Source organism: Saccostrea cucullata, unplaced genomic scaffold (genome assembly GCF_032062105.1).
Source record: "Saccostrea cucullata isolate Sc308-1 unplaced genomic scaffold, CSIRO_AGI_Scuc_v1 ctg2303, whole genome shotgun sequence".
Taxonomy (NCBI): Eukaryota; Metazoa; Mollusca; class Bivalvia; order Ostreida; family Ostreidae; genus Saccostrea; species Saccostrea cuccullata.
In genome coordinates, this window is record NW_026919281.1 from 113,823 (window position 1) to 134,375 (window position 20,553).

The following is a 20,553-nucleotide window of genomic DNA, read 5'->3' on the forward strand; positions in this document are numbered from 1 at the left end:
TTTAAATGGTTGTTTGGTGGCATATTTCTGCCTAAACCGTACAATAAAAATTATGTTTACATGCGAAAAGGTATGTAGACATGCAACTCACAAATGTCAGCATGCAAAATAATCACGAGGTTGATCAAAAAGTTCGCTGCGAACTATATCTATATTTACAAAACCACAATTAAGATTAAAAGAAAATGGTTCAAACATAGCCATATACAAGTTCTATAAATGGCACATGCTGAAAAAAGTTTTGCTCCTTATTTGTAACGCCACAATGTGAAAATAACGTCACTTAATTTAGATCACTTTTGACAAAAAAAGACTGTCTCAGCCATACTCATTGAACGAAGGACTGTAAAATTTATGGTATATAATCTGAGAAATTCCTTTGCGTTAACTTATAATAATGTGTACACAGTTTATTAAAACAAACGACTGCCTATAAATTCAATCGAATGATTGGATTGACCATTTTTTTTAATGAAGGAAGGCAGATGGTTAAAACTGACATTTTTATGTTGTCTAATGAACGCAAAGTTTGAAAAGAAATATATTTTTGATTAAGCATTTTGTTAAAAGACCTCCATTATACACATTAAAAAATAGTTGAATATCTTAACAATAATATAATTATCAAATGTCTAAGATATCATATACTTTAGATGTTAAACATGTTTGATATTATAAAAAAGACGCATCCTTTGTCTATCAACCTTGAATTAATGTCTCTCCGGAGAAAGAGGATTTAGGTTTTGATGGTTCCCATGTTTATTTTTAGATAGGATATTCTATTTTACCCATTCTCTTACCGAAATTTGGCCATTTCTGACAAATTAAACGTTTTGTTTTTTGTTGTTGTTGTTGTTGTTGTTGTTTTTTTTTAAAGTAACTTATATGAAAAGAAATATAAATCATCACCCCTTGAATGTTACACGTATGTTATTAATCTCTGAATTCGAAGAATTTTTGTACCCTATATAACATACTAACGTCATCATATTACATCATACAAACAAAGTGCATCAGACCTTTTTATTGTAACTTTCGGTTTTATATTATTTTGTACACAGTGGCGAATTTAGGGGGCCCCGCTTAATGATTAATTTTTATTGTTATTTTTTACAAGTGTCTTTTTATCTAGTTTATATCTACTTGTTGCATTGAATAGACTCTTATAAACACAAACACATTGTTCTGCATTACTGTGAAGTATACATCAACTACGAAACATAAAATCACTTTCCGCATGAGCGCACACAATACACAGGTGATTAAAAGGATCCTGTATAGTCCATACATCTTCCTGCATAGGCAATCAGCATGTACCAACAATCAAAAATGAATTTCTTAACTACGTGAATAAAATATCTTTTTTTTTACCGTTTTAAAAATTGAATTTATACATTTTTAAAAAAAAAATCAGGTTGGCTGAGGAAAACCCTCTAGTTGTTACAGGTACAGCTTTGTTTAATGAAATATCAGTGAAAAAATATTTGCACATTTATATATGTCCACTAGAGGTCCAGTCAAAGCAAGAATCGACCACTTTTTATTGTATTTCAAAAATATAGTCTTTTTGAATCTATACTTTTTTACCGCCCTACCAAACCAAATACAAACAAAAATATGGATGCCTGGATTGGTATATATATTTTTTGACCTGATCTAATTGCAAATGATGCAAATAATAAATTACTAGAACATAAAGAAATTGTAAACCTTATGTGCAGTTCAAAATTCTATCCTTCTGAAATCATGCTAAATATTAATCTATACAAATATTTTTTACTTCAAATTCCATTTTTGCGCAACTATCAATAAAAGAAATAAAACGCGGTTAAACTTATTCATTTTATTCAACTTAACATGACCCAAGTTGTTATTCCCGAACTTTTTGGCAATAGTTTATTTTTATCATCGGTACTTAATTCTTTAGCATGCAATATCATTCTTTATTAACATTCCAAATTATATTCACAGTATATTCAAGTAAATTGAAAAGCAGTAAAAAGGGATTTCTACAAGGAATTATTTTTTAAAGTGCTTAAACTTGCACATCCGTTGTATCTTTGAAGTAAGAGCTTAACATGCGATAAATTGAGGATGCATTTAAAATGAAGACAAGTCGAGTTCTTAATTTCATATTGATCATACTTTATTTCACAACTCTCTCATCCTGAGTATTCTGGAAGTGGAAGTGAAATGGGCTTCAAAAAAGAACATTTTTTTAAATAAAATTTTTTAACAAATCAAAATTTTTACTATTCTCATATGTTTCAACTAAAGTATTATGCCTGCAAATTTCAGTAGTGTCCATGTTTGTGTTAAAAATACAGAGCTATTCAAAATCAAAATTTGACTCAAATCTTTTCTCACTTTATGGGTTTTTAGACGACTTGGTCTCCAAACACTACAAATTGGCAATATAAAATTCAAGCTTCTTTTAATATCAACTTCAGAGTATTTATGCGTACTATCAGAATGTTTTTAACAAAAGAATTATGCAAATGACCAATGACAAGGATTTCTTTTTTATTTTTTTATTATTATTATTTTTTTTTTATATCAAAGAGTCTGTATTTTATTAATCGTGGGATATGGTTGTACATAAAGTTGAAAAGTCGTACATTTTAAAGCTGTTGATGACGGAATATTTATGTGATAACCACAGATCTGGTGTCGGGAAATCAAGAAAATTACTCTCTTTGACCTTTTAAAGTAGGCTACGTATTACAAAATGTTTCAAAGGAACTGAATAAATTTTGTAACGAATGTGATGTAGACATATTTGTTATAATTGACATAAAATTAATGAATCAAAAGAGGCATCGTGTATTAAAGGTTTATTGTAAGACTGGTGCTCGTGACTACACTTACGTCTCTCTGTATGATGTTAAAATCGATCCCATGTTAAACTGTGGACTTGAAAGATTTTCAACACTTTAGACATTGTCTTTACATCCGATATCTGTTGTATGAAAAGAGTTATCTTCTGTAAGATTCGGTCAGGGATCTTCATATAAAAAAGGTTTAAATTACCCCGCCAATAACTTCGAAAAATTCGTATGTATATACTAGTGTATATATGTCTACAATAAATCAAAGGTATTTAAGAAACATTGACCAGTTTCCAGAATCTTTGCTTGATGTTTTACTTCTGTCAAACCAAATGTAAAATTATGTTCCACAACTCTCTCTCTTCCGGAGTATACTGGAAGAGGAAGTGAAATGCGCTTCAAAAATGAACATTTTCCATCTACTATAATTGGATTTTCTTCTTCTGTTTTGTAAATGTAAACATCCATAGATTTCTGTGTTGATGAAGCAGTACAGTAAGTCCTTGAAATCGTTAATCCAGTTGTTGGAATAGTTGCATTTTTAGGTACAAGCACATCAAATGCGTCTTCACAGTGTTCATCGCCAGATGCAAGTTTAATTTTTCTATGCTCGGGATGCTTGCCTTTCTCAAAGAGAGCATAACCCTTAACGCCATAAGAGAAACGCATTTTTCGTTGGAATATTGTAAGAGGATAATAACCATACAAAACTGCTCCTTTCACTACTGATAAATTGCAGTCTTGTGGAATAACTAGGTTTTTCTCTGGGAATCCTTTCTTCAATTCACTTTGTAAAAGCTTTGACTCCCCGTATCCACCGACTAACAAAATACTTTTCACATTTGAATTTCGCGATATAAGTTCATGAATATGATCCTTTATTTTCGTTAGAGATTTGTCAAAAAACATTTTCATTAATGAAGAACTGATTTTCAATTTTCCTTTCTGTATGGATACAAGGTCTTCGTTGTAGAAACTGCGAATGTTTTCCTGTATAATATCCAAACTGCACTCATCTAGTATTTCAGTGGGAAGTTTTAGCCTAAAATTTTCCAAATATTCATCAGAAACTATGCGTTTTTTATTTTCAAAACTTCTGCAGATACTCAGGTAATCTTCCATATCTTTTGATTTCAGTACATCAATCGTTTCTTTCCCAAATATATGCAGAAGCATTTCAAGAAAACGTTCATTGACATCTTGACCCCCATAGGCTCCGCCACTTGCCGTGTAGATCTCCGTTACACTTCTATCTTGATTGACTTCATGGACACTAAAGTCTGCTGTGCCACCTAATATTTAAACTAATATTTAACCATGTCTATTTGAAATTCTATGAAATTTAAAATGTACATACTTAGTTGAAAAAAAAACATTTTCCATCAGTTATATACAATCGAAGTAAAGTTCGGTTGCATGAGATCTGATTAGTCTAGACGCCCTTCCCTGAGATGTATCTCAAATTAGAATTAGGGAGTGAAAGGTAGTTAATTGACTGATGCTGGTAAGTGGAGAACTTCTCCCCAAAAGTGCGCAAAAAAATATTGCGCTGTAAATTGAACCTTTTTTGCATTACGGGATCTGTAGCGTTATTGTAAAAAACAAATATGTAAAACCATAACGCTACAGATCTGCAGCTATATCTCTGTGAGTTCACCTCACATGAAGATCCAGGAGGTTTATTCGGATTTTCTCTTTTGGCCAATTATAGGTTTGCTTTCAGTATTTTCGACCAATCAAATTGCCTGTTCTAAAATATGTGTCATTGTGAATGTAAACATGGCAGACGCTAATACTGAGGAGATTAAACTTCTTTAACTGTAGATGGTTGAGTATTAATTGTTCAATAATATTCATTTATTGACCGAGTTCGATGACAACATGCATTTTGTCGGATCCAAGATGCATTTTGTCGGATCCAAGAACCAAACTGTCTGCCTGGGGCCGTTAGGCCGAAGGTACACAGTTTGGTTTCAGGGTCGACAAAACATATTTTGCCCTAGTCAATAAATGTTTTGTTATATCTTTCATTTTTTTTTACCAACATATATATTTTACTGTCTTTCGTGAAGTAATCTCAAAACCGTTACTTTGAACACCAACAAATGCAAATGAGATTGATTAAGCTACGCCCATTCTGTGACGTAAGCGATCTTACATCTCACTCAGCGGTCCAACATCTATTTTTTATGCCCGCTCAGAAAAACTTTAGAGATTTTAGACTTTTTTCGTATAGATTCGTGAAGGAATATAACAATATTGTTTCCATTTTCAACTAGTTGTTAAGCAGTTGAAATATAAATATAATGTGTAATTGCAAAATGCATTATATTATGAGTGTTTATATTTGATGAAGACAATTACTTAAGTGTTGTAAAATTCCTGATCATTTAATAAAACGGTTATTATTTTTGAATTCGGTCTACTTGTGACTATACGGACCTGGTCAAGTATCGGTCAGCCAATACCTGGCCAGGTCCTTATAGTCAGTAGACCTCATCAAAGTCATTAATTATATAGAGTTATTAAACCTTGCGTCGCTGATGAGACTGTAGTTCTACTGGTGTGTACGCATAGCAAAAGAAAAGATTCACTTTGATTTAAAACTTAGCAGCAGGCAGCAAGGAGTTTAAATTATGTATCTAAATGGAATTTATTTGTGTGCCAAGTTACATTGAAGTCTAACCAAAATTTTAGTAGAAGTAGCATTTTGAAAGGATTTCTCAGAATTTTTTCTATAAACAATGACAACACCATTCACCTGAAGTAAAATCGATATACAAAATTGTGAATCGTAGTGTACTCTGATTGTCTTCAAAATTAGATTAGAATGAACCCAAAATTCTGACAGGAAAAGCGTTCTCTTTGAGAAACACCCCTTGGACCACACGTTTTAGAACTCTTGTAAAAGTACCCTTGCTGTACAAAACTATACACTTTCTTACTTTATAACTAGGAGTAGAACAATTTTTTGGAAAGAATTTATTCATTTTCACATAAAATCAATGAGGCACTTTTGCTCACCATAACTATGTATTTTTAATAGTTAATTAAGGGAGCCGAATGTAGTTTCCATTGTGCACAATTCATTGCAAAATCTTAGACTTTATATCGCGTGAAAACGAAAGTGTTTGAAAGAATTCATTATGTTACGTCCTAGGCAGGGAGTTGGTATTTCATAGTAAAAGATCAGAGGCTTCTCAAATAATCGCGCGGAAACCAAAGTGCGGGGTCAGAAAGAAATAACACATCTTTGAGAATTATAAAATATTTAATATTCACCATGGATGTATCTAGATCGCAGATTTAAAAAATAGATGTATACCTCCGATATCAGCCAGTAAATATTGGTATCCTGGTGTTTTCATGTTATATACTTCACCAAAAGGCATGTTCTCAAGAGGAACTTTTAAGCAATACACTGAGGCTACTTCAGGCTCTAACGCCAAAATTAATTGTTCATTGGGCAAACCGGCCTGAAATAAAGAAAATCTTGGTGATTATTTAGACACAAGATAACCGTAAATATATCCAAAGTATATTTTAAGTAGATTTTATTCCAATCTGCTTTTACCATCTTTCTCTCTGGAGGATATATTCTTTGTAATAATAAAATTGAGTTTTATCTGTTGAGTTGCACTTTTTCGTGCTAATAAATTAAAACTGCAAATAACAGAACGAATAATTGGTAACATAAATCAAAAAGTTGTTTCACACTTAATTTCATGGTTTGGATATAAATATAATTAAGGTCTTCTGTCTCAACGGAAGACCTTCGTATTTCTCTGTTGTTTCTTTTCAACTTTTTTCATTATAATATTCTTATCGATTTTGTGCACGCGATTTCTCGTAAATGTGTCGATGGATCTTCATGAAAGTTTTAAGAATGATGTCATAAAAAGATTACAATCATCTTGTCACAGAGCTGCGACTCTACAGCGATCATCCCGATCAAGCCATGATCTGAATTTTTTTTGGATCGGGGCAGATCGCAGCCGATCCGCGTCTAAATAGACCAATTTTGGCTAATTATAGTCTTCCTTACGACCGTACTTCGATGTCCTTAAGTCAGACGCGCTGCTAACACGTTTCTACTGCGATGTTACGCACACTGTTGCCGACAAGCGTCCTTGTTTACTGCGTTTACGCTAGGCTGCCACTACGACATTGAAGACCATAGTACGACGCTACACAGAGCTAGATGACTGTACCGCGATGTCGCAATGGTGGTTTTTTTTTTGCGGCCTTTACCAAATAGTTTATGGGCATTTTCAATTGTATAACTGTAAGAAGATGTGTAAAGTCTCAACTGCAAATGATCGTCAAGTATAGTGTTACCCTTTACATGTAGTTTACAGACGATGATAGTGAAAGATCAGAGCTATTAGAACAAACTCCTGTCTGATAGGTCGTGATATGATCGGCGTAAGGTCATTGTTGGTCTTCATACTAGGATCTTCAGGAACGTAGAGAGATCGCAGTGAGAACGTAGTACGAACGTATAGGGAACGTTGTATGAGCGTACTTGGTAAGTTCCTACGCTGTTACGGCGCTTTTACTGCGATAAAGAAGATATCCCTACGATGCTTCCGCGCTGCTTGTACGATTACGGCGCTTCTACTACGCTCTTTGTACGACTTAACCCCGATTCTTGTTGGCCACGATCCCGCTACGCTTGTTTTGAACATGTTCAAAATAAGCATGGTGAGAGCGTATAGCTCTCCGATCATGAAGACCCTACTGCGATCATACTACGCTTATGACGACTCCACGACGTTTCACTTGCGATTTGTCCCGATCGGTCACGCTTTTGGCCATGCTTTGATCGTAGTAGAAGTGGCGTCTATGTGTGAACGGGGGTAGGTTAATAATTAGAAAAAGAAAATTAAATTTACTGCAGCTCTTCGCAACTAGTTCTGTGACGGGATACTATTTTACCCATAAGCACTTAATTTTATCGACTGTGTGATGGTACGTTTTAAGTAATGGTGACTTTGAAAGTGGTTTAATGGTAGTTTCTTGGATTTTTGGACATTAACTAGATATATATACCATTACAGCAGCCTCTCTCATAAACTGTTTCGATGAATCACTCCATATGGCAGGGACAGTTAGAATAAATTTGATATCCCCAAGACTGACTCCCGTTCCTCTCTTTGTTAAAGTTGATAAAAGTTCCTCCTTCAAGTATCGTACGGCTAATGAAAATACAAGGAGTGCAGGCATATTTTTCCCAGATATATCTTTCAACACTGCATCCCTCCGCATGGTCTAAAATCATCAAACGAAACGCATAATTAGCTACCGTAAGTTTAGTTGAAAATCAATAATTATCTACATAATATACATTATGATGTTGGATTGAATAAATATAGATGAAATCTAACCTTCCATATTTCATTAAGTTTTGTTCAGTAACAGTTCAATCAAACAGAAGTTTTGTGGTAAACGTTTGTTACGTTTCTTACCTTATGGTACAATTCCATCTTAAATTTTTCAAAAAAGTAAAACTCATGATGTTTAAAATCTGCACACAAGTCAGCATATTTATTTTCTGCGTTGAACCCAAAGTCATTAAATGATCTGTCGGGGTTGAGAAGTAAGCAGGTTGGTGTTCTTAAAGACGCCAGACCTCCATCACCTGCATTCCACACCCCCGGGGAGTATATTTCCTTTGGATTATTCCGAAAAGAATAAGCATAACCACTGTAAGTAGTACCAAAATCTAAGGCAGCAACTAACAAATAATTCCTTTCAGAACCCGTTTCCATGTTTTCTAAATATAGATTAACTTCCTGTTTAAAGTAAATGCACTTGTTAATTTTTTTTTCACCTGTGTCATGTAGGTAAATCGTTATAAAGCGACAGGCTGATAAGAACCTCCGAGTGATGTATAATATTTACTCATGCAGAGTTTCGGTTCTGTTGTCCCGTTTTAATGATTTTACAACGATGCATGTCTGTATTTTTTTTTTTTTTTGGCACACTTGGGAATGCACTAGAAAACATTTTCTTCGTCATTTTTCTTTACATTAAATTCATACAGATAAATCAGTCATCTAAACCAGGTAAGATTCAGTATTATTGCAGCCCGGAGGACCGGGCTGCTCTAGAATCAGAATCAGATTCAGTTTATTCTCTCAAACCATACAACATGGTACATGAGGAACATAAAGTATATACGATGTCTATAAAGTCGTCAGAGGTACATTTACATATACATATAAGTTTAAGTGTTGGTGTATGGGGATTGAGGTGGAAGTAGTTATTTAGAATTAAAGGTTTTCTAAACATTGAAAAGATTGTTAATCAGAATGTTCTTTCCCTTTATAAATTACGAGATACATAATAAATTTACTTCTATAAAGTGAATCTGTAAAAATGTATATGTTTTTCATGTTTAATATGTAAAGTTGCTTAGATCATTTACATGTACTATCGAAAAAACGAAAGCTCCCTTTTTTTAGAATATCGAATTTTACTTCTCGGATAAAAACGTACTCTGCACAGTTCGTGTTTAATATTCTAAAATTGAAAATTAATACATTTTTAAATAAAGGTGATGCATGTGTCTAACTTCAATTTATATTTTATGCAGCCAACATTTACTTGAGGAATTGATCAAGTTTAAAATGGTATCGTTTTTGTTTGATTTTTTCCCGACTATAAGTTTTCAAAATATTCGCGACTATCGTTTTCATCAATTAGACGCATACCTTTTCACAATTATCGAAGCGGTTTGATGATCAAGACTCATTTTCATTGTTTACTTTATATATTTCCCGGGCGACAATTGATGGTTACATCAATGTTTTCTTGTTATAATTATATATTAACTTTACTAATCGTCAATTGAATTTATGCCCGTTGATCTAAATCATCTTTTCAAAATTGGTTCTTGTAGCTGCTGAAAGTGTAGCGTTATGATTTTATACATACAAGACTTTGACTAAAATGCTACAGTTCCCTTTATGCAAATGTTGTGCAATTTATAGCGCAAGTTTTTCTGCGCAGAGATGGGGTTTTATTTCTGAATTTTCTACTTTCAGTATTGGACAATCATTTACTGTTGTATAGCTACATATGTATAAAAAAAAGTGTTGAACACAAGATGGCTGGAACCGAACTATTTTATTAAATTATTGCGCAAAGTTATTAGTACACAAATTAAAAAACTAAACTAATTACGTAAGACACTTCTACACCTTTATCAAAAGTAAATTAAAAATTATTTTACTACCAAACATACAAATAACTAAGGATATAAGTAAAAAGAATCATTTACATATGATTTAATTTTGTTGGTATTCTAGTCTCTCATTGGTTGATTTCCAAAAAGGAACGCAAATTATTTCTTAATAACCTGGTTTGGTATGGGGACACACCCCCTTGACAACCAGCTGAATCATCTGTATCCATACAATCCACTCATTTCCAGTCCTTGGGATTCATGGGAAATTCCATATTTAATAAATGTACCTTTAACTTCAAACAGTAGCTCGATCTTACCTCGTGTAAACAAACATCATGGCTGCTAGATCTGTGTATCAGTTATTACCTCCCCTTGTTTCATTCACTTCCGTTACTAGGGATGTATTATTGAGCGGCAAATTTGAACTCATAACAGCCAACACAATTTCACACCCACAGTTGTATAATTATTTTAAAATTAAATTATAAGGAATTTCGCGGATTATAAAGCGTAAACTGACCCAAACCAGGTTAACATCGAATAATTTGGTCAAGAATTAGTCTTTCTTTAAGAAATTACAGCTATTTACAGAGTCAAAATACAATGAACACAAAAGCGTAGAGCACATCTCATTCGAAACCACTGTGCAAGGGTCTAATGTGTCTGTAACTGTTCTCTTAGTCATGTTTTTTATTTGTTGAAGTTTTCCTTCGACGCCATCTGTTATCCTCCTTCATCTGTTTGAATTGGCAAGTCAACAGACCTAGACTGGCTATAACAGTAGCAACAAGAAAACATTGATGTTTTCATCAATTGTCGCCCGGGAAATATATAAAGTAAATAATGGAAATGAATCTTGATCATCAAACCGCTTCGATATATGTGAAAAGGCATGCTTGTAATTGTCGCGAATATTTTGAAAACTTATAGTCGGATAAAAATCAAACAAAAACGATACCATTTTAAAGTTGATCAATTCCTCAAGTAAATGTTGGCTGCATGAAATATAAATTGAAGTTAGACACATGCATCAACTATTTACAAAAATGTATTTAATTTACAATTTTAGAATATAAAACACAAACTGTGCATAGTATGTTTTTATGCGAGAAGAAAAATTCGATATTCTAAAATAAGGGACCTGTCTTTTTTTCGAAGGTAAATGCAACTTTACATATTAAATATGAAAAACATGTATATTTTTACAGATTCACTTTATGGAAGTAAATATATTATGTATCTTGTAATTTATAAAGGGAAAGAACATTCTGATTAACAAACTTTTCAATGTTTAGATAACAATTCTGAATAACTACTTCCACCCATATCCCCATACACCAATACTTGAACTTATATGTATAGGGCAGCCCGGTCCTCCTGGCTGCAATAAATCCGGGATGTTTGTCGTAGTCTTGCACATCTAATCCTATTTGTCTTAATAATTTTCTGAAGTTCTCTGTCATTGGTGTCAGGTTTAAAAAAAAACCTTATTCTCACGTCCATAGAGGTATGTACATGTAAACCAAATGTGCATCTCATTTATCATGATTTTTTTCTTGTTAAAAGAAACGTATTAGCTTCAATGTGAAGTATATTTTATTTTATTTCACACTTAGTAATAAATACAGGTTTTCTGCATATGCGATATGGCTGACTTCACAATAGCCGTATCAGCCCTACAGGGCTGATATGGATTTGCAGAATTAATAACCTTTATCAGCCCCGCAAATCCATATCAGCCCTGCAGGGCTGATACGGCTATTGTGACGTCAATACATGTATCACACCCTTAATAAATTAAACCACAAAAAAATACTTGTGATCATACACAATTTTGGTGGGTTCATATTCTCTTAATTTTAACTTTTTGAAAAGAAGATTAATCATAATTTACAAATACATGTAATAGATTATTTTCAAATTACGGATCGAGTGCATTGAAATAGAAGTAGAAACAAAACCAAATCGTATGAGACAATACATACATACATTCTGACATTTACTTTGTTTGACCTTAATAAAAAGCATTATAAAATTACAAGTGATAAAAATAAATACATACTATGTTAAGTGATAAATACACATAACACACAAGACCTAATCACCAAAGTCTGTCTGGCGTATGAATATAGGGACTACGCCGTTACTGTTTAAACAAAGTGAAAAATTTATGTCTGTTATACGATTCATTTGTATTTCTTTGTTGCAAAAATATAGTTTATCATTTTAAAACTTTGATTTTTGTTACCTGTTATCATTGTGCACTATTTTCCTTTCGGATTAAGCTGTTTGAAAGGTTGACCTATCAATTGCAACTTACATGAAGGATAAGGCAGGAGTTTTAAATTAAAAAAAAATCAAACTTGCGGAAAATACAGGGGATAAAAAATGTAAAATAAGCATTGAATTATCATTTTTTAAGATGCAGTCTCATAACTGCAATGGTGTGCGCAAACAAATTTTCATAATGCGCGCGCTAACGCGCGTTACTCAATATGTTTGCACACACCATTGCAGTTATGAGACTGCATCTTTCGAAAAATAATGATTTAATACACTTTCTCTTTTCGTTTAGACTTTTTTGAATGAATTTTGCTTTGTGTGAATACAAGAATGAGTCTGCTTTAAACAGGGCGCAATTGCTTGTGTTTGATATATAGAACAAGTGCTTCAGAATCAAAGTTTGAATATAAAACTTACACACACAATCTTCTTTGTTTATTGTAATATAAAAAAACTTAAGTGTTCTAATAAAAGTATCTTTTTTTCAAGCTGATTATAGATGGGTCTATTTAAGCTTGTTATTTAGAAACAAAAGATTTTGCAGCAAGTGTTTTGTATAATATCTGCAACATGCTGTGCGAATGAAACATGTATGAATCCCATACATGTATGATCACTCTGTAAGTACAACATTCATGAAGTGTCCCTGTCTTTTTTCGGCTTTTGATGTTTTGAAAAAAAAAAATAACCCAAATCAATATCTGTTGTTTTCTTTGGTTGATCTTGTTGGCCTAGTTTGCACTGCCCTTGGTCTTTCAAAAGGTGCATTTGAAAACCTCCCTTTTCGCAGATTAATCCAAATTTTAAATTTTAGTAAATATTTTTTGTTTATTGCATTAACACATGTTATGAATTAATTAACAATAATAAATATTAACAAATAAATTACAAAATTTTCATGCCATAGTCAAAGATATGAAAACTATATTACACAAAACTCATTACGAAATATTTGATTTATACAAGCTGACTGGATAATGTTCACTTGCCTGTTAAATCACATATTCGTCTTTCAGTAGAAGAATTTTTTTAAAAAGGCTGTAGTTATTGCATAGAAAATGAAAGGTGTGTGTTTACGTTTACAAATTATTCAGTGTTTTCAATGTGCAAAATAGCCATCTTAAGCTTATTAAAAATATGGATTTCAAGAGAGGGGAAAAAGATGTTCTGTTATTATAGGTAAATTATATAGAACGGGGAAATGAGAATCACCGGTACTTAACTTACACAATGTACATGTACATATATATGTTTTGATTTTTTAACTACAATGCAAATTTAATGATCTCAGTTGTTTATTACGAATCAGTAATTTTTCCAATTCTCCTTACAAATCAGTAATTTCTCCAACTTATTCTCGTGTAAGGGTTTTCGACACGCTCTCTTCCTGGTAGAGTTTCATAAACACCACATGATATTGTATCACCTGGCTTGTATATTACATATCCCTCAAGCACCTACATTTCAGATAAAAAGTGTCTTATTAAAAAAATAGCTCGTTAAAGTGTAAAATCAACGATTATTTAATTGCACATGTACCTACCGCATCATCCTTTATTTCATCATAGACTTCAGATTGTGGTTCGCTACAACCAGTGTGAGAGTCTTGATTTCTTCTTGTATTATCATCTGAATTCTTTTTGTTCGCAGACATTCTCCATTTATTGACCAATACAACCAAAATAACAAAGACCAACAACAATAAACCAGATATGGCTATCCCTATCAGAGCCAATGTGTTGAAGGAAGAAGAGGATGCCTGCTTTTCCACAATCACTTCTATATAACCTTGATAATAAAGATTGTCATTAAGGATTTGCTTTTTATTTTAAGTGTCTCTTAAAGAGCGAATTGTTACGAAAATAAACAAGAGGCCCAGGGGCCACAGCGCTCACCTGAGCACATCGGGCTTGAATTTACCCCCCCCCCCCCCTCCAGGCGTTCATCATTTGAACAAACTAGAATCTGCACTACCTGAGGATGATTCCATATATATATCAGTCACTAATCATAGCTTTGAAGTACTTAAAAAAGATGATTTTAAAAGGTTTCCCTATATATCCCTATGTAAAACTTGGGTCGGCCATTTTGGCCCCACCCTAGCCCCAAGGGTCATGATTTGAACAAACTTGAATCTGCACTACCTGAGGATGATTCCACATGAGTTTCATCTTTCCTGGCCCAGTGGTTCTTGAGAAGGATTTTTAAAGATTTTTGCTATATATTCCTATGTAAAACTTGGGTCGGCCATTTTGGCCCCACCCTTGCCCCGGGGGTCATGATTTGAACAAACTTGAATCAACACTACCTGAGGATGCTTCCACATGAGTTTCATCTTTCCTGGCCCAGCGGTTCTGGAGAAGAAGATTTTTTTAAAATGCCATTAATTTTTAACAAATTCATGATTATCTCCCCTTGGAAAAGGGTGTGGCCCTTCATTTGAACAAACTTGAATTCCCTTTACCCAAGGATACTTTGTGCCAAGTTTGGTTGAAATTGGCCCAGTGGTTCTTGAGAAGAAGATGAAAATGTGAAAAGTTTACGCCGACGACGACAACGACGTCAACGACAGACGACGGACAAATTTTGATCAGAAAAGCTCACTTGAGCCTTCAGCCCAGGTGAGCTAATAAATCAATTAACATGAAAAATGTGGAAAGAATATGTACTTGAAATAACAAAATATATAATTAAGGTCTTCCGTCTTCACGGAAGACCTTCTAGTGATTCTACTGTTTCTTATTATTCTTATTAAGGTCTTCCGACTTCCTTCGGAAGACCTTATTGTTTTCCTTCTGTTTTTTATTATTATTATTATTATTATTATTATTCTTTTTTCATAGTACAGCCGATATCTCAGCTATGAGTGGACAGATATCAACGATTTTCACAGGGAAGATGCATCATGAGAATATCTCCAGACGTATTTTTCATTTTTTCAAAATTTACTTCCGTTCGCGATTTTTGGGGATTTTTGTATTTTTTAAAAGGCATTTTGTCCAGCAGTTTTCTCGAGAACGGCTGAAGATATGAACATGAAACTCACTGAGGTGATAGAACATTGAACTCCATTATGGGGAACGACCTTTATTTTTCGTCGTCTGCACTTCCGGTCGCAAACGGAAGTGAATTCAAAAAGTCCAATTTTTCAACTTTTTTGATTTTCAATATTTTTCTTTAGGATTTACAGGGTTTATAGAGTGTCTTAAGAGAATTCTAAATATGTGTTCAATATCTTGATGCGTGCATATATTGAAAAGATATGACCAAACCAAACTTTATCCCACTGTCGGGGGTTCGAATCCCGCTGTAGGCGTTGAAATTTTTTTTCTTTGTTTCTGTCTTTTTTCAGTTGCAAATGACTTCTCTCTCTTTTTTAACATGTATGGAATATTTTCCCGATTTTTAAAAGCTATTTTTGAGATATTTTGAAGAATATCTGTAATAATCATGAGATATGTTGAGAGGCTGCTGTAAAGGAACGTAAACGAAAAAAATACATTCTGAAATTTTATGGGACGACGCAGCATAGAATTCTGACGAAAACCGGTCGGAAGACCTGCTTGTTGCACCAGCAACAAGAACGCATCTAGTTATTATTATTATTATTTTTTTTTTCCCCAAAATTTTGTGCACGCGATTTCTCGAAAACTATTCAGTAGTTTTCTGTGAAAATTTCAGGAATTATGCGTCATTATATGAAGTTGTGGCATGGATAGGAATATTTGGAATACTCACCTTTAGTTCCAAGTTATTGACACTTTTCTGATTTTAAAATGCAATTTTGTCCCCCCTTTTTTTCGAAAATGGTTTAAGATATTAACTGGAGACTTGTAAGAGATTATAGATGATGACTTTTAGATGTGACGAATCACCTTTTCGTGTGTCGTCGGTACTTCCGGTTGCTACCGGAAGCGAAATGAAAAAGTCCGTATTTTCTAACTTTTTTGTTTTTCAATATTTTTCATTGATTTTTAGAATTTTATTAGAGACCCTTCTTATAATGCTTACTATATAATTTGTTTGAATATTGATAAATCCAAACTCTAGAAATTAACATTCAAAAATCTGAAGTGGGTCCAAAATGGCGGCTGTCTCTGTCAACTCCGACATTTCGCAATAGGGGTTTACGGAGGCAGCAGAGCGTTTGCTTGAACGAAAGTAAAATAAGGATAAAAGAAGTGTAAAGGAATACTAGGATTGTCACGTCGTTGTTACGTTGCAAATGTGTGTCAAACTATGTTTTAATCCATGGTGGTCTCAAACGTCTTCTATAATTCGTTTTGGCTGGTTCTCAAAGTAGAAAAAGAAAAGACTAAATGTGCAAATGAAATACGATACCTAGTATCTTTTACATTTTGCGGAAAAACAGATTTTAAACCATAGTTATAATAGTTTTTAAGAAACATATATAGTAAGTATTAAACGTAACCACCGTTTTCCTAATGCACACTTGAATTAAACAAATACAAAAGACAGAAATAAGAAAAGCATATCTAAAAAGATAATTTAATGGAGTTTATATCATCATTCTTGTCTCAATGATCTCATTCAAGTTATTAAACATAATTGGTGTCTGATTCCTTGACCGTCGTAGGGCGACACGCTTTTCGGCGAAGCAATTCAAGCTGTACATGAAAGTTTAAGTAATCGGGATATTTCATTATAGGGATAAACAGCAAAATAAAAATCAGTTGAAAATTATAGCAGTTTCACTGATTTAGTGCTAGTTATCTATATACGATATAGAATGTGTAAAAGCGTTAAATATACTTTCTTAACAATGAAATTTAAGCTATACGAACATTCTTTTTTTATTTCCATTGAAACTATCACACCTATTTAATGGTACATTCCAAAGAAAAAGGCCCGAAGATTTCTTCGATTCGTTTGACGCAAAATTATGAATAGTGACCCGCCTTTCATTATTCTAAGACAGATGTACTGTTGCAGAAGTATATAAATGTATATTTAAAGCTGTGGTCTCAATAGCGTAATAGTCAGCGCTTTGGATTTTTGCGCTGGCGCAGGTTCAATCCCCTTTGTTTCCATAAAAAGTTATATCACTTTCCAACTCGATTTTGTGGGTTTTTTTCCAGAATTGGACGGAAGACCTCTCGTTGCTCGCAACGAGTTTCTTTTCTAGTTTTATAAACTAATTACATTCTGATTTTATCAAAGTTCCTATCACTGATGTAGTTCCTTCAGGACATTTTTCACACGTTTGTTGTCCAAACTGGTCCTGATAAAAACCTTCAGAGCACTGGACACAATCGCCATTGTCGTAATACCAACCTGGACCACATTTCCCTGTCAACAAATTCCATACACATTTTAAAAAATGTTTTGAAATATATCTGCAACAAATTGATTGAATAATGATAATTACGTTTCCCTTTTTGATATTATAATACTGTGCTTAATAAGCAAATTTGCAAAAGAATACACACCTGCATGTGTAAATAGAGGTTAATGAACAAGATGATTTCATAAATATTCGTAAATTTTTCTTAAATATAAAATATTCGAACTAACTGCACGTTTTTCTTCCTTCCATTAAGTATTCAACTGTCCCAATACCACAAATCTCTCGTATTGGATCAGCTTTAATTTTTTCAAACTGGCATTTAAGTTGGTGGCAAACGTCTTTAAATGTTCCATTAGTAAAATAGTTGGCTATAGAAATCCCATGGACATCCATTCTTGTAATGAGCTCATTTTTATTTGCCTGATACCTAGGTGTAAAGTTACAATGTAGATTTAGAAATTTGAAAAAGTATTTGTTTTTCGTTTGTATTTATAATTTATACTTTTGACTACTGACTAGACTACGACCCTTTAACGTTCACAATAATTTTATGTGAATACATGGAATAATAAAGTATTTAAAGCAAAACAATATCTCTAAAAATCTAAAATAACAATTATACTAATATTATTTTTTTAAAAAGGGGGGTGGGGCAGAAATAACCCTTAAAAAGAAGGAGAGAAGCATGAAATAGAAAGAAAAGTATTCAAACCACGCACGGTAGTATTCCCTCCAATGTTGTCCATATCTGAAGATCTTCAGCTGAGAGATGTTTTCCCTCAATTCTCTGAAAAGGCTTGTCACACAGTAAAATATCCCCTGATGGACAAAGCCCTGATTGCCGTATACAGTCCCTTAGGTCCAGTGGACTAAACTTAAGTTTAGGACACGTAAAACTGAATGTGTAGTTTCTGTCTAATTTAGTAGGTTCTGGCTCTATAATCAGTCAGGGAAAATCCAGTCCAGTTTTTATTCAGAATTAAAGAACCGCTCATGCTTGATACATTTGTTAAGTGTAGACTTGCATATAATACTTACTGAAACAGCTAGATGTTTGAAATTCAGAAGAGAACTTTGGTGTCCATTCTCCTTTCTGGCAAGTGTAACTCTGATTATTTGTCTGTATGTATCCTGAATAGCAATAGTCGATGCCACATGTTAAAGTCTCTCTGTCTTGGCATGAGACTATTCCGTGTAGAACTTGGGGCGGGCTTTCACATTGTGCTCCTAGCAGATTACAAAAAAATGACTTGAACTTAAAAGTACATGTATGATTTAATGCTCATGGAGTTATTTCAGAGAAGTGCAAAAATCGAATCTACTTTCATATTTAATAATCTATGAAGTTATTACAAAATTTACACTTAATATCTAAGAGCTCTTACTTGGCATTTCATTTACTTTAACAGTAAACTGACAGATATCAGTGTTTCCAGATGGGTCAGTAGCATTGTATTGAACCACATGTGTTCCAAATGGCATAAATTCTCCACTGGCTTTGTTACTTGTGACAGTTACATTCCCAGAATTATCTTCAGCAACTATTGGTGTCCAAAATATTATGGATCCGCCATTGGAACCATACTTCTTTATGCCATCAGAAGGACAATTAACGAACGTCGGTTGAATGAAATCTGTGAAAATATCAAATATATATATCAAATTCGTTTTTCAAGGGTTCTTAGTAACTTTATTATTTCTTACTTTGAATGATTTCTTTCAAAGTAGAATTCACAAGAAAAAAGGTTTTACACTAGTTTTACACAATCTAGTTTTTGAAAATCACACAGTGTGCATCATTTAGAACTTTCTGCTAAAAAAAAGTTCATTACACTAACAAGTAGTTTGGGAAAAATCACATGTTCAATTCTTTTAAAAAGACGAATGATTGGGCATGTTTGTCTTCATCGTGGAGTTACGTCCAAGAAAACTAATTTATTTAAATTTATTAATTTTTAGCTCACCTGAGCCGAAGGCTCAAGTGAGCTTTTCTGATCACATTTTGTCCGGCGTCCGTCTGTCCGTCTGTCTGTCTGTCTGTCTGTCCGTCCGTCTGTCTGTCTGTAAACTTTTCACATTTTCGACTTCTTCTCAAGAACCGCTGGGCCAATTTCAACCAAACTTGCAACAAAGTATCCTTGGGTGAAGGGGATTCAAGTTTGTTCAAATGAAGGGCCATGCCCTCATTCAAGGGGAGATAATTAGGAATTAATGAAAATTTGGTGGCATATTTTAAAAATCTTCTTCTCAAGAACCACTGTGCCAGGAAAGATGAAACTTATAGGGAAACATCCTCAGGTAGTGTAGATTCAAGTTTGTTCAAATCATGACCCCCGGGGGTAGGGCGGGACCAAAATGGCCGACCAAAGTTTTACATAGAAATATAAAGGAAAATTCTTTAAAAATCTTCTTCTCAAGAATGACAAAGCCATAATTCATCATTTTTATATGGAAGCATGCTCAGGTAGTGTAGATTCAAGTTTGTTCAAATCATGACCCCTGGGGGTAGGGCCGGGCCAAAATGGCCGACCAAAGTTTTACATAAAAATATAAAGGAAAATTCTTTAAAAATCTTCTTCTCTAAAATGACAAAGCCATAATTCATCATATTTATATGGAAGCATGCTCAGGTAGTGTAGATTCAAGTTTGTACAAATCATGACCCCCAGGGGCAGGGCGGGGCCAATATGGCCGACCAAAGTTTTACATAGAAATATATAGGAAAATTCTTTAAAAATCTTCTTCTCAAGAATGACAAAGCCATAATTCATCATATTTATATGGAAGCATGCTCAGGTAGTGTAGATTCAAGTTTGTTCAAATCATGACCCCCAGGGGTAGGGCGGGGCTAAAATGGCCGACCAAAGTTTTACATAGAAATATATAGGAAAATTCTTTTAAAATCTTCTTCTTAAGAATGACAAAGCCATAGTTCATCATAT

At 33.5% G+C, this 20,553-nt stretch overlaps 2 protein-coding genes across 2 annotated transcripts; both read right to left on the minus strand.

Annotated features, from left to right (window-relative positions):
* Positions 1-3,080: 3,080 nt before the first annotated feature.
* On the minus strand, positions 3,081-8,599 carry LOC134228922 (heat shock 70 kDa protein 12A-like). Its single transcript, XM_062710621.1, has 4 exons — positions 8,297-8,599; positions 7,881-8,099; positions 6,154-6,304; positions 3,081-4,120 (listed from the first exon to the last, which is right to left on the minus strand). Exons 1-4 carry the CDS (start codon positions 8,597-8,599, stop codon positions 3,081-3,083), a joined length of 1,713 nt encoding a protein of 570 aa, XP_062566605.1.
* A 4,886-nt stretch (positions 8,600-13,485) lies between these two features.
* LOC134228932 (uncharacterized) lies at positions 13,486-19,093 on the minus strand. Its single transcript, XM_062710628.1, has 7 exons — positions 18,997-19,093; positions 18,650-18,838; positions 18,331-18,547; positions 17,839-18,038; positions 17,467-17,613; positions 13,847-14,091; positions 13,486-13,760 (listed from the first exon to the last, which is right to left on the minus strand). The coding sequence occupies exons 1-7, from the start codon at positions 19,091-19,093 to the stop codon at positions 13,638-13,640; spliced, it is 1,218 nt and encodes a 405-aa protein (XP_062566612.1). The 3' UTR covers positions 13,486-13,637.
* Positions 19,094-20,553: the final 1,460 nt, after the last annotated feature.

Bases quoted from the DNA above. Each gene is read 5' to 3' on its own strand.
- LOC134228932 (XM_062710628.1), bottom strand. From the start codon at position 19,093: ATGCCATTTGGAACACATGTGGTTCAATACAATGCTACTGACCCATCT. The intron at 18,548-18,649 runs GTAAGTATTATA...GACTGATTATAG, and splicing joins TCAAACATCTAGCTGTTTCA to AGCCAGAACCTACTAAATTA. The intron at 17,614-17,838 runs GTTAGTTCGAAT...ATTTGTTGACAG, and splicing joins GGAAGGAAGAAAAACGTGCA to GGAAATGTGGTCCAGGTTGG.
- LOC134228922 (XM_062710621.1), bottom strand. From the start codon at position 8,599: ATGGAAACGGGTTCTGAAAGGAATTATTTGTTAGTTGCTGCCTTAGAT. The intron at 8,100-8,296 runs GTAAGAAACGTA...TGATGATTTTAG, and splicing joins AGATGGAATTGTACCATAAG to ACCATGCGGAGGGATGCAGT. The intron at 6,305-7,880 runs GTATATATATCT...TCTTTATTTCAG, and splicing joins TGAGAGAGGCTGCTGTAATG to GCCGGTTTGCCCAATGAACA.